The 14,493-nt window shown below is 44.7% G+C and overlaps 1 protein-coding gene across 1 annotated transcript in view; it reads right to left on the reverse strand.

Annotated features, from left to right (window-relative positions):
* The window catches only part of Tti1 (TELO2 interacting protein 1), a 49,886-nt gene that overhangs the window by 19,691 nt on the left and 15,702 nt on the right, over positions 1-14,493 (reverse strand). Inside the window, exons 2-3 of the mRNA XM_005082658.4 lie at positions 5,586-7,928; positions 194-382 (exon numbers count right to left, since the gene is read on the reverse strand). Coding sequence (XP_005082715.1) covers positions 194-382; positions 5,586-7,887 — 2,491 coding nt within the window. The 5' untranslated portion in view covers positions 7,888-7,928. The remainder of the gene's footprint in view (positions 1-193; positions 383-5,585; positions 7,929-14,493) is intronic.

The raw sequence follows: 14,493 nt of genomic DNA on the forward strand, positions 1-14,493 counted from the left end.
TGCAACCATGTAAATCCAGGGTTTTAAAAAATAAAGGGAACGGGAAAAGTTCATGCACGCACGCGCACACACACACGAACAGCTGTGAGCACAGTGAGGTTTGGGGCAACTTTTCTTTTACTTACTTGAATGACATTTTGTCTTCACAATGATCTCTTTCAAAAAGGAACTAGTAAAAACAAATAGCAATTACCTTCCTCAATTTCAAGGTCAGAAACATTCCCCTCTGCCACATCCTTCTCTTTGAGGTAGCTCAGCACAAACCGCTCGATGTCCTCGGCTGTGGTGCTAGCCTCGCAGGCTGCTGGTGTTTGCCTTCCCTCTTCTTCTAAACCGCTCTGCTGGAGTTGCCCAGTAGAATCTGTGTCTGGGAACCAGTGGACTGTAATAAAAAGTTATCGTGACTGACGATTAGTGACAGGCACCAGCACTTTATAAGTAGAACAAGCACTTTGGCAAGGCTGGCACAGCCCTCTGAACCATCCAGACACTCACTGCCTGTGCCTTGTAACCCACCTTCTACCACTCTAGTCAGTTGCCCGACAATTTGCCATCTTCCAGTGGCTCCAGTATGTGAGGCATTTTCCTGCCTTAGAACTCTTACATATACCGCTCTTGAATGTCCAGAATACTTCTCTTTTTACAACTGGTCAGTTACAAATTACTGCACATTTCAGAACAATCAGAACTTTCCCAGGAAAGCCTCCATTGCAGACAATGCTCTTTCCCTTTGTATTTTATAACTATCTATTTTATGTGTACTGTTTGGTATGTGATTCTTCACCATGGAACTCTTGACTCTAATATGCCACAGCATAGGGTGGGAACTCAAAAACATAAAAAGTGATGCAACTCTGCAGAACTATGAGAAGGGACAGTCTTACAAGGAACTCTTAACAGAAAAAACGCTCTAGTGTCTCTGATATGTCACCACAGAAAAAAGCTTAAACCACTCCAGTGGTTTTCAACTGTGTCCCAAGGGGCCTTAAGTCTCTGTAGCAACCACACAGGGGAAATCAGGAGGTCAGGGTGAATGTGGACCATCTACCAGGGTCTCCTCAGTCAACTACAGCAGTTCTAATTTCAACCATTCTTGGATATTAAGACACTTCAAAGTCCTTAATTCAAAAAGGTTCTGAATAAACAATAAAGCAATAAGATCCCCAATCCCATAGCCTCTGGTCAGTCCAGTGCCCTCCCTCCCTTCTGCCTATAGCAGGAAAAAGACTTGTCATTTTTAGTACCTGCTAATCTCCTTTTCCTTAAGAAGCAACTGACTGCCCAGAGCCAGAATGGCAGAAGGGAGGTGACAGGTTCAGGTACTTTGAATATCAAGGGGCAAATGCTTGAGATGACGGTTTCCTGGCCACTATCTGGAGGCTCCTACATTTGGAGTTAAGCATCCTTTTTAGCAGAGATCTGTCTGCCTCTGCATCCTGAGTACTAGGAGTAAAGGCATGTGCTTCGTGCATAGCTAAGTATGCCATTTCTTCAGTGCCCCATTCCCAGGTATATATTAGGCTCTGGGCATATTCTAACATGCTGGTCCCCAAATGAGTAAATCCTAGCCTCAGCATTTTCATTGCTGGGAGTTCAAACACTGCAGATTATTTCTATATTCAAAGCTAATGTTAGATTGGAAAGTGTCTTTGCTCACAAATGGGTTTTAAAAGTATGAAAAGAAGCTCAACCTCACTCTTAATGCAAATTACAACTATAATAAGGTACAATTTTTCTCCTATTGGATTAGTAAAGATCAAAGGCTCAGTAGTAAGACAGTATGGGTGAGGGTGTGGCAAAATTGGCACTTTTACATTGCTGATGGAGCTTAAATTGGTGCAACCTCTTAGGAGAGCAATTTGATACTCTCAATCAAAAATCTAAATATAAAACTCTTTGAACAAGCCTTTCTTTTAGGAATTTATGCTACTGATATATTGAAGGCAAAAGATAGTGCAGCAATTTTTAATTCTAATTTTTTTTTTTTTGTGGTGGTGGCAAAGGATGAGAAAGGGCCAAAATGTCAAGCAAGAAGGGTCTGGTAAAAACCAGTGCCATGACACCGGGATGTGCTGCACTGGTAAGAGCTGCATAGCCCTGTGTGCATGGGGCACACCCCCAGTGCGGAGTCTGTCAGGAACTGACAGGAAGACTTCCTGATTTTTCCTTGTTATCAACAATTGGCCAATCAGTGCCTGCTGGTTCTGCCCTCCGTGGGCACCTGCTGCTTTTTGGTCAATGCATATGTAGTGTGAACGTTCGGTTAACTTACTGCCCTAACACATGTACCTCATGTACCTGGTTTTTCAAGACTTTTCAGAAGTTCCTTGAAAGCAAACCTCCATTCTCATCATAAAGAAAGACCATCTACTAGGCAATCGCATGACAAACAGAAATGACAGCTTCAAGTGGGCCTTTGGTTTGTCAGTGACTAGTAATTTCATTACTTATTGTTCAAAATGCAATTATATATTGGGTTGCTTCAAAACTTGTGCAAAATCTGTTTCCAATTTTGCTTTACTCTCCGCACCCCATGTTCCAGTCAATCTTAACCGTCCTTATTTTCTTTTCTGCAATGGAGACCCTACACATTTACTTTAGTTTTAAAAAGTGCTACACACTTTTCTCCTTCAAATGACCAAAGACATCAAAAATCTAAGGAAATTCAATTTTTCAAAATCCAAATTCAGCTATCTCCTAAAAAGACATACTTCCTATGCTTTAAGTTTTTTTAAAAATGTGTATGAGTATTTTGCTTGTATGTATGTGTCTGTGTACCATGTGTGTACCAGCTGGTGCCTGCATTAGTCAGCGGAAAGCACTGGAGACCCTGTGACTGGAGTTACAGATGTCTGTGATCCACCATGTGGGTGCTGGGAACTGAACCTGGGCAACCTACAAGAGCAACAAGAGCTCTTAACCATTGAGCCATCTCTCCGACTCCCTAAGCCGTTTTGTAAAATATTTCAAGCTGAAATATAATCTAGTTCCCCAGTGTAGCAGAGATGGGGCATCTGGCCACAGAAGCTGGCCAGTCTGCAATGTCTAAGCAGTTATCTTGGTAGGAGGTCCAGGCCAGGCCAGGGCTGGGTAGGTCTTGTTCACAGCTGCTTTGCCAGTGACTATTAGCCCCAGATAGGTGTTATGGTTAGGAACTGAAATGCCTCCCAAAGGTCGTGCCCATTAACTGATGGTGGCTCTAAGAGCTGGGACCTGGGTGGAAGAAGCAATCATTGTAGGTACACCCAAGAAGGATGTGTCTTGTTACTTGCCCTTTGCTCTCTGCCTCTGTGTCCCGACTGCTATGACATGAAAAGCTTTTTTCTACTTCTTCCCATGGCCTATATGCTCATAACGATCTGTCCTATTTCCTACCTAACTGTGTTTTACACTTGTCAACATTTTCTCCCATTGTGTCCTTGGGGTATTCACACCCCCATTCCCTCTGCCGGCAGTGCACTTAGAGTCACACAAACAGTGCCACAGCCCTGTATGCCCGGCAGCCGCCTCCTCCTCCCAGTCTCAGCCTTGGTTGAATTTCCCAGAGAGGTCTTTCCTGACAGCGCACCTTAAGAGTAGCTTATCCCTGTTCCTTCCTAGCATGAAGTTTTCATTTCCTTCAAAGGGCTTACCAGAGGCTCCCCGAGCTTGCTTAATGCTTTCCTTACTTGTTTATCTTTGCTCTCGAAGTCGCAGGAGAGCTCTGAGAGTTTATCTTGTTCATTGCCACCTCCTCACTACTTAGTGTAGCATCTGACATACAGCAGGCATTCTCCAAGTGAAGAAAGCACTCACGGTGTATGTGGTCATGAATGAATGAGTGAACACTCCAAGTGTCACCTCAGAGCAGAGCACAGTCCCTGCCTGTCACCTCTCCTGAGAAAGTTTCTCATCTGACAGAATGAGGCCAAGGACCTTTCCCTCTGCCTCAGAGGCTATGGCAGCCTGGAGATATGCTCTCTGGACAAAGGCATAAGGATATAGCTCCCTGTTTTTTACTCAATGATTAACTGTTCAGTTGAGGGATTGATTTATTTATTAGACATAGTCTTGCTATGTAGCTTAGACTGGCCTTGAACTCATGATCTTCCTGTTTGAGTTTCCTGGCAGCTAGGATTACAGTATAATCCTAAGCCTGACTTTTTTTCATGGTACAATATTGTGCCACACTAATGGCGGCTAACATCCCTAACAGGCACCCAACAGGATCAAATTATAAATGAGACAACTAAGTCAACTGGTACAATTGAAAGGTAAAAAGGAGGGGCTGGAGAGATGGCTCAGTGGTTATGAACACTAGTTGCTCTTCCAGAGGACCTGGGTTCAATTCCTAGCACCCACATGGCAGCTCACAGATACCTGTAACTCCAGTTCCAGGGGATCTGACACCCTCTTCTGGCCTCCAATTGCACGGCATGCATATGGTGCACAGACATACATGCAAGCATGACAGCTGTACATATAAAACAAACAAATACTAAAAGCAAAACAAAACAAAAGGTTAAAAAAGCCAGGGTCTGGAGAGATGTACAGCAGTTAAGAACACTGGTTCTTCTTCCAAAAGGCCCAGTTCCAATTCCTAGTACCCATATGGTGGCTCACAACCAACTGTAACTCCAGTTCTGAGAGATACAGTGCCTTCTTCAGGCCTCTGCAGGCACCAACGCACACATGTAGGCAAAACACTCATACACATAAAATAAACATAAATGTTTTTTAAGCTTATAGATTACTGCTGTTCAGTATGGTCCATGTGGCTAAAAACAAACAAAATTAAAATTTCAATGCTCTGCTGAACATAATGGCTCACACCTGTAATCTCAGCACTTGAGAGGCTGAGGCAGAAGTAATGCTGCAAGTTCAAAGTTTAGGCTAGATAGCGAGTTCCAGGGCAGTCTGAGTTACAGAGTGAGACCCTGTCTTTAAAAAACAAACAAAACCCAAGCCAAAAAAATTCCCCACATGGCTACTGCCTATTGCACTGGGCAAAAGAGACAAGAGTATTATCATCATCATCAGGAAACTCTAGAGGGTTGAGATGTAGCTCAGTGGTAGAACACTTTAGCATATGTAGGCTATGAGTTCAATTCCCAGAGTCAACCCCAACCAAAGAAAGAAGAGAAAGTTTCTATCTGCTGCTCCAGCCCTCTGTGGCGGAGCACTTCCTGCTGCTCCAGCACAGATGCTGCCAGCTCTACGAAGCACAGTTGCAGCATACTATACTGGGAAGAATAAACTAGCCAGAAATCCAACTTTATCCCTTATTAATATTGTGACCCTGGCTGAGCAGGATCTCACTGAGCCTTGGTTTTTCTTATTTGTAAAATAAAAAATGCTGTTTTACCTAGTCTGTGGGGTTTATATCCCTGCCATAGAGCAGGGTTCAATAAATGGCAGAGATATTCAAAGTATAAAATAAATACTGGAGCCTGACAATCTCCTGTGTCCTGTGGGGCTGGAGAAACAGAAACAATCTTTCCAATGTCCTCCTCGGCACATTCCTAAACATGAAATAAAATAAGACTAGGCAAACCAGGACCCTGGTTCCTATTTCCTCAAGAGGCATCAAAAGGGCTTCAATATACCTAATGCTGCCAGCAGAGCATGCAGAACGCTGACAAAGGAAGCAGCTCTCTTATCATAAAATTGGTCCAGGGTGGCCAAGACATCTTGAACCACATCTGCTACCAAAGGAAGTAGGCTAGCATCTGAGTTCCGAAGCATGACTTCCAAGACTTTTGGGGTATGAGGGTGCAGAGCAAGGTGACGTAGATTTAAAGAGATACCATTTACCAAATAGTCTGAATTTTGATTAATCAGGTGCTGTACAGAGTCATAGCCACAAGCATGGCAAATGTCTACCATGGTGCTAGTAGCCACTTGACTAATGAGCAAGGTTTGGTCTCCAGCCTTCTCCAGTACTGGATAGAGAGCTGACATCAAAAGCAAACCAAAGTCTTTTCCCAATGCATAAGCAAACTGGCCAATCCCTTCCAACTGAATGCATATCTGCCAGATGTTACTGTTCATGGAGCAGATAGTTGGGCTTGGCTTTGACAAGGCTGGAAAAGGTACAACTTGGCAGGTGTGTGCACCAGATGTGATGGCCTTGAGGCCAGGCTGCTTCACTGTCATCTCCTCCCCCTCCTCAGCTTCGATACAGGTAATCAAGTACCAGTTTTCTTGACTTGTGTATTCTTCCAGTATAGACTTCACAATCTCTCTCAGTTCCTCTGGGCCTATGCTTGTACGTTTGTTATGAATATCTTCTATATCTAGCCCAGCAGCCCCTATAACCAGTTCATTAAGAATCATGGCAGCTTGCTTTCGGTAAACTACGGATGCATGGTACAGTTCCATAAAGTGATCCACAAGCAAATACAGGTCCCCATAGTAACCAAGGAGCTGACAGATCTGCCGCAGGAGCAGGAAGACCCTCTCGTCAGTGAAGCAGCGGAAGTATCTCCTCTGGACTCGGCTCCAAGGCCGTGCATCTGAGGCCTCTGGATAAGCACTCAGGTTGTCAGAGTTCCAGCGCCGCTCTTCCACCATCTTGACGTCAGCCACCTCTAGCTCGAGTACTTGGACAAGTGCTCTGGAAAGGCGCTGCACATGGGCCACAGAATTGAGAATCACATGTACTTTGGGGCCCAATAGTTTTAGATATCCTAGTAACAAGGAAAGAGTAGAGAACTTGCCCTGGTCGTCTTGTGTGTTCATTAGGCGGGGAAGAGATGTGGCAAGTGTATGCAGGCTTTCTGACAAGATGTCAGCCAAGGGTCTGCTGCCCACCACTACTTTCTGCTCTGCAAAACGCCTTAGCACTGTATTGCACTGTGCCCGGACTTCAGGACTTTCATCATTTACTAGGCCAACTAACACCTTCAAGAGGGGACCTGTGGATTCAACCAGGGACTGACGGCACTTCAAAAGCAGGACCTCCACAAACTCTACCAGTTCCAGCCTCGCCTTCCAGTGTGGGTGAACAGAGACACACTCAACTATCTTTTTAATAAGGATGGCCAACTTGTCACCAGTGCTTTTTACCCAGTCTGTTTCCCTGTGAATCATCAAGGCTGCCACTCTGTGCTCAACTGCAGGCTTTGCTTGGGCCTTTGGGACCCTTGTGAGCTGTTCATCAGCCATGATGAAGCTCACTGTCTTGTAAAAGACCTTTAGGGAAGACACAACAATGCTGTGACCTTGTTTAAAGTCTCCTGTGAGGACTCTGGTCAGCGCAGTTGAGATTCCAGGTAAGAAAGATGCCAACAAGTCCCCCAGCTGCTGCTCCTCCTCCAGTTCAAACATCGGCCTCGGATGGTCCTGACAATCGCACTGAAGGAGGAGAACCTGTAGACACTGTAAGGCAGCAATTTTAATCTGTTTTGACTTCTCCTGCTCTGCCAAGCCCAGCAGTAAAGACATAGCAAATCCTAAACGAGGAAGAATGGAGGGCTCATAAAAAGTTAGAATGATGTCCCTGTAAGCTGAGTGCATCAAAGTGCTAAGTCCCTGGATCACAGCCAATTTCAACTCCTCTGACACAGCTGCGGGTTTCTGGGAGTTGGGAGAGTACAGACAGGCTGAAAGTTCCGAGAAGAGTTCCTGGAGAAGCTCTTGCTCTCTCACACATGTTGAAGAGAGGATAAATGTGAGGCACTCCACCACGCTCTGGATCAGGCGCTCTCTTTTGGGCCCTGGGGTCTTCAGGGCAAATCGCAAAGGGAAGAGGACATACTGCTGTAGTTCCTGAAGGGCAGCATCACTCACGGCCTGTAACTGTGTCTGCAGATGTTCCACATTCTCCACTGTCTGGACCTTTGTGAGCTGAACACAGACTGGACGCAAGATGCCAAAAGCCTCCTCAGGAGTATCAAACACCGCCATTGCACAACTGCCTTCCCCTCACCAAGGAAACATCCTGCAGGCTGGAAGAGGGAAGCTTCTCAGTAAAGAGGGTCAAGCTCAAAGCAAATACAAAGTAAAAGTCAGTCCATACATCCGCCCGCCTGCCCGTCCATCCATCATTTATGGGGCCCTAAGTGCCAGCCATTGCAAAGGGGAGCAAGAAACTGCAAAGACCTGGCTCCTATCCTTGGAGTACCTCCAGCTTAGTGAGTGATGTAAGCATACACCAGTCTCTAGGGATTAGGATAGACCTAAGCTTAGGTTCTAAGTGAGCAGGGAGGAGTCACATCCCTAGAAGAGCCAGGATTGAGTTTCACTATAGCATGCCTGAACCATTACCTGGGGACAAATGCCTAAGGTTCTGGGCTAGGCTAGAGTTTGGGTTCTAACTCCTGACTTGGCTGCTGGAAGAAGAGACATATACAGAGTAAAACACAGTCCTGGTGTACAAGTTAGCGAGTTCTCACATATGTACAGACCTGCATAAGCACTACCCAAAGCAAGACAGAAAATGTTTCTAGCACCCGAGAAGGCTCTCTCATGTCCTTTACACTTGATTCTTCTTCCCCTGTTCTTTGCCTGTTCTCGTCACTGAGAGAGAGAGAGAGAGAGAGAGAGAGAGAGAGAGAGAGAGAGAGAGAGAGAGAGAGTGTGTGTGTGTGTGTGGTTTGGAGACCATGATCTTTATGTGGATGGTAATATGGAGGAAGGATCAGAGCTGGGTGAGACTGACAGCAACACAGAAGGAAGAAGGGCATGCGATGGGAACCCAGGAATGCATATTGCTACAGATGTCACGGGGAAGAGATTTCAGCAACACAGAAAGCGGGATGGCAGGCAGGTGTAGAGGTGATGAAGAGGCTGAGCAGCTTAGTGCCTGAAAGCCTTTCTTTCTTGTGAGGAGAAATCCAAACTCTGAGTCTGAGAGTGAACAAAAAAAAAAAGATAAAACACAGAACTTGAGGAGAGAAATAAAAGCCTCAAACACTCCCTTTGGAAAACAGTGCATGCTGGGAAGACACAAAACTGTGGCTCAAGGGTACTAAGGATTGAGCCAAAGCTGGAGATGTAAGTGTGTAACATTGTAAAATGCTGGCATTGGGTGGTGATCACCCGTGGCTGGATTAGTGATCATCCAGTATGGCGGGCTTGCATTTTCCCTTGACTGTCCGCCTCCATCTCATGAGTGAGCACTCCTAAATCCAGTGGCCACAGACAGGGCTGGCAGGCCAGAGGAGCCTGGTGTGTGCATGGACCAAGACTTGTCCACTCCAGAGAGTTGTGTTGGGCTGTGCCTGCGAACCGAGACAAGGCTCCAGTGCACAGAGACATTCTAGAGAGTCTGCTCTCCGGAGCTCCACAGACCCCGTGAGGAAGGTTATTGCTGGCATCTATGGCCCCTATGAGGCCAGGGAAAGGATTCTAAGCTTCCTCATCGGTAACAATAATTCTAATCAGTATTAACAGTAAAAGCTTGGAGTCAGATATTAGGGGGTGAAAGCTGAAAGAGAAGCAAAACAGCCAACCACTAGCTCTTACCTCTCCTCAAACTGAAAGGGCCATCCCGTCTCCACAAATCCTCAGACTGCATCTCTCTCTTGTCTCCTATTGTCTTACATTCCTCTCTCTGCCCAGTCATATCACTCCTGTCTCCACCTCGCTAGTGCTGAAATCAAAGGTGTGTGATTCCAAGTGCTGGGATCACCTTGTGTGAGCTCTGTTTCTCTTTTAGACAGATTTTGATCTTGTGTAGCCCAGGGTGGCCTTGAACTCAGAGATCCATCTGCCTCTGTCTCCCGAGTGCTGGCATTAAAGGTATGTACTACCACTGTCTGGTGGCACACAATAGTGTGTGCTAGTATGTATATACTGGTGTACTAGTGTGGCTAGCTCTGTGCTCTGATCTTCAGGCAAGCTTTTTTATTTGTTAGATCATAAACAAAACAAAGTCACCACACTCATCTAGGTTAGGAAAATGCCAAGTGTGGATGCCATAAGCTGGCTGAGGACCAATGACACCCTCAGTACTGGCTCACACACTACCTGTGCTATCTCCTGACTGAGGTAATAGTTGCTGCATTAATGAATAGGAAAGGAAGCTAACTGAGGACCAATGACACCCTCAGTACTGGCTCACACACTACCTGTGCTATCTCCTGACTGAGGTAATAGTTGCTGCATTAATGAATAGGAAAGGAAGCTAACTGAGGACCAATGACACCCTCAGTACTGGCTCACACACTACCTGTGCTATCTCCTGACTGAGGTAATAGTTGCTGCATTAATGAATAGGAAAGGAAGCTAACTGGGACTCCCCCCCAACCTTTGGTCAGAGGCAGGAAATGCATTTCAGACTCTTGTAGGTGGTGAATCTTACCTGTAGTAGAACTACTACTAGAGGCAGATGAGAATCTGCATTAAAGAAGTTCAAGTACACAATAAAAGATATTTCTTAGCATTAAAAACATGATTTTCCCTGCCCCTAAAGTCCATTTGATGATATAATAATGAATGGATGATGGCTAATTGCTGAGACCAGTGAGTGACCTGGTAGGTTAGGCAGAGAGCAAGGTGCTTGCTGTACAATCACAATGACCTCAGTTCAATCTTCTCTGAGAACCCACATGCAAAAGCCAAGTGATGTATGTACACTTGAGGTGGTAGAGACAGGATTCCTGGGACAGCTGACCAGTCAGTCTAGCTTAACTAGTGAGAGTTTCTGTCTAAAAACAACAAAACAAGGTAGATGGTTCCTGAGTAACAATACCCAAAGCTACAACCTCTGTCTCCACATACATGCACAGGCATGTATACTCAATTTACATGTATACCCTATACCCATGTATACACAATCACAAAACAGATATGCACAAATAACAAAACAAAACAACAACAATAAAACACAACAGAGACCTAAGACAGGGAGAGGAATAAAAAAAGAAAACAGTGGCACTTCTTTTTCTTTTAGTGTGGAGAATTTTCTTCAAATACAATGTTCAGGTGGATGTCTAGTATATAACACATAAAACTCAAAAAAGGGAGAGCCTACCTTAAATGCCCTTCCCTAATGAGTTTGATGACTACCTTATATGCCACCCTAGAGCCTTCATCCAGTAGCAGACACCCACAGCTAAACACAGAACTGAACTCCTGGAACCCAGTTGCAGAGAGGGAGGACTGATGAGCAAAGGGGTCAAGAGTGGGCTGGTGAAACCCACAGAGACAGCTGACCTGAACAAGCGGGAGCTCTTGGACCCCAGACAGATGGCTGATCCAGACCCCCTAAATTTGGATGTCAGTGAGGCGGCCTCAGCAATCTATGGGGTCTTGGGTAGTAGATTAGTATTTATCCGTGGCATACAAATGGACTTTGGGAGCTCATTCCACATCGAGGGATGCTCTCTCAGCCTGGCACATGGGGGAGGGCCCAGGCCTGGATGAAATGACAGACCCTGGAAAACCCTCATGGAGGGCCTCACCCTCCCTGGGGAGCAGAGTAGGGATTGGGTGGGGGTTGAAGGGGCTGGTGGGGGAGGGGAGGGAGAGAGAGCTGGGATTGGAAAAAAAAAAACTCAGAAAAGTCTGAAGTGAGGGCAACTGCCTGGAGCTGTACACCTCTCTTATTCACCTTGGGAATTTCATGAAAAGAGCTAGGGAGCTGGGAGTCCCTTAGGATTGTATATGAACACAGGCCTAATGAAACAGAAGTACATGGTATGTTCAGAATGGACTTCCTTTGTTAGCTGTGGTCCTCACTCAGCTAGAAGCTTTCTTTCATTTTTCTCCTAATCTTACCATTCCTTCAATTTCACATCCTCACTCTATCAATGCCTCCCTAAACCAACTTTATGTTGTGCCAACTCTAACAGCCCTCCACCCCTTGTCCGGTGTGTTGGCCCTTCTTGAATCCACATTTCAAACTGACACTAAAATAATCTTTCAAAACCAAAATTTCACCCCTCTTCTCCATGCTTAAAGTCCTCTCGGTGCTCTCCACAGTCACCTAAGCCTCCACCAAGTCTTGCAGCATCCTTGTTAGGCATCTGCTCACTGTACCAACCTCATTGGTCAATGCTGTAACCACACACAATTATAAAACCTGCCACTCTCTAGTTGGGGAGGTGGAGGTGTACACCTTTAATCCTAGCACTCAGGAGGCAGAAACGGGCAGATCTCTGTGAGTTTGAGGCTAGCCTGGTTTACAGAGTAAGTTTCAGGACAGCCAGGTCTATATAGGAACTCTGTCTCAAAAAGTCAAAAACAAAACAAAAGCTTGCCACTTTCTAAACAGATGTACTACTTATTTCTTTCCCCTTTCCTACCACCTCTAGCCCATACCTCAACTACAGCACCAAAAGGCTACATGTGAACATGTGTGTCTTACTATTTTAGATCAGGGCTCTGGGAGGGCAGGTGCAACCCCATACTTACAAGTAAGAAAAGCCTCTGGCAGACATTCAACATCTCTAGAGATCCTTACAAATCCTATTCTTAAGCAGGGTACAGTAGATATGGCAGACTAACCCTCAGACTAATGGCTGAAAAGTCAAAAATTACTATGTGTGTGCATATGTATGTATATATGTATACATGTGTGTCTGTGTGTATCTGAACAATAGCCCAAGACATCCTTAAACTCATGGCAAGCCTTCTGCCTCAGGCTTCCAAGTGTTTGGATTATGGAGGAGAGTCATTTCTTAAGTGTCCAATACCTGAGGGAGCAATGAAGACTAAGTGCAGAGAAGGGAGGTGCTGAGGGTGAGTGGATCTTCAGCTTCCCCACCCTAACTCGGTACACCTTGGGGGTCTTCACAGGGCAGAGCTATCAGTGTAGAAAGAACGCAATGGCCTCATGGGGCTAGAAGATGAATCTAGTTTTGAGAACCTTCTAAATACAAGATTTTGGAAAGAAGGCTGTTCCTGAGATAGAAACCAAGAGATACTTTGGTGTTCTTTAAGACTAGGGTGATAAAGCTGGAGGTTTGCCCTCAAACTTTAAACACTTGGTTAGTCTTTGAGTTCAGTCTTGGCTCTTGTGTGTGATGAGCCTGGCAGTGGAAAGGCAGAGACCCCTGAGAAGATAACATTACATGGAGTCACTAAGTCTCTTTATATACTCACATACAATAAGACACTTCTGAACATGTGTAGAAACAAGACCACATAACTGACATGCCACAGGAAAGACAATACAAGCAGACCCACAGACAACCTAAACATCGACATTAGCTAGGTAGTGGTGGCATACATTTGCCTTTAGTATCAGCACTTGGGAGGCAGAGGTGGCCAGCCTAGTCTACATCTTTTTTTTTTTTTTTTTTTTTTTGGTTTTTCGAGACAGCTCTGTGGCTTTGGAGGCTGTCCTGGAACTAGCTTTTGTAGACCAGGCTGTCCTCGAACTCACAGAAATCCGCCTACCTCTGCCTCCCAAGTGCTGGGATTAAAGGCGTGCGCCACCAACGCCCGGCCCTAGTCTACATCTTAAGTTTCAGGACAGCCAGGGCTACTCAGAGAAACCTGTCTTGGGGAAGAAAAAGAATAGTAAGATTAACATAGTCAAGAAATAAAGAACACCTTTATGAGAGAGAGAGAGAGAGAGAGAGAGAGAGAGAGAGAGAGAGAGAGAGAGAGAGAGAGAGAGAGAGAGAGAGAGAGAGAAGGTCAGAGAACAACTGGGAAGAGCTCGTTCTCTCCTTCTACCTCACATGGAAAATACCTTTACCTGCTAAGACATCTTGCTGGACCTGTTTTTTTTTTTTTTTTGAGGTAGCTTCTCTGTTTATCTTAAGGTATTATTTACTTACTGCTGCCTTCTTTTTAATAAGTGACTTGAAGATATTAAAGCAAAAGTTAGAATTAAGAAAGTTCTATGAATCCAAGACATTTTGTTTAATAGAAGCTAAACTGAACTCATTGAATTATACTTAAAAGTTGATTACACAGTTACTGAATCCCAGCATTATACTTTATTTTAAGTAGACTCTTTTTTAAAGATTTATTTATTATGTATACAGTGTTCTTTCTGTCTGCATTTTGTCTGAATGCCTGAAGAGGGCCCAGATCTCATTACAGATGGTTGTGAGCCATCATGTAGTTGCTGGGAATTGAACTCTGGATCCCTGGTAGAGCAGTCAGTGCTCTTAACCTCTGAGTCATCTCTCCAGCCCTTAGGTAGACTTTTAATCAAGAACTTTTGGTGATGGTACACATCTTGACTTCATTTTATTTTATATACAATGTCCTCGAAATGCAAATATTATTCTTTTGTTTGTAGTTCTGACCAGGCTGGCCTCAAACTCACAAAGATCTACCTGCCTCTGCCTCCCAAGTGCTGGGGTTAAAAATGTGCATTACTACATCCAACTAAACTTTTAGTACTTTTACTTAAAATAATTTTCTGCTGTCATATCCTTTTAGGACTGTAATCCTAAAAGGGATGATGAGGTAGAAACATTATGAGTTCAAGTCCAGGCTGGGCCACATAGTGAAACCTTACAAACATAACTAAAACTTTAAATAAATTTGAAAATCCTTATTTTCTAAGGAAAGCCACCCCCCCAATCAAATGGACACATAGAGCTAAGA

This window comes from Mesocricetus auratus, unplaced genomic scaffold (assembly GCF_017639785.1).
Source record: "Mesocricetus auratus isolate SY011 unplaced genomic scaffold, BCM_Maur_2.0 Super-Scaffold_100028, whole genome shotgun sequence".
Classification (NCBI taxonomy): Eukaryota; Metazoa; Chordata; class Mammalia; order Rodentia; family Cricetidae; genus Mesocricetus; species Mesocricetus auratus.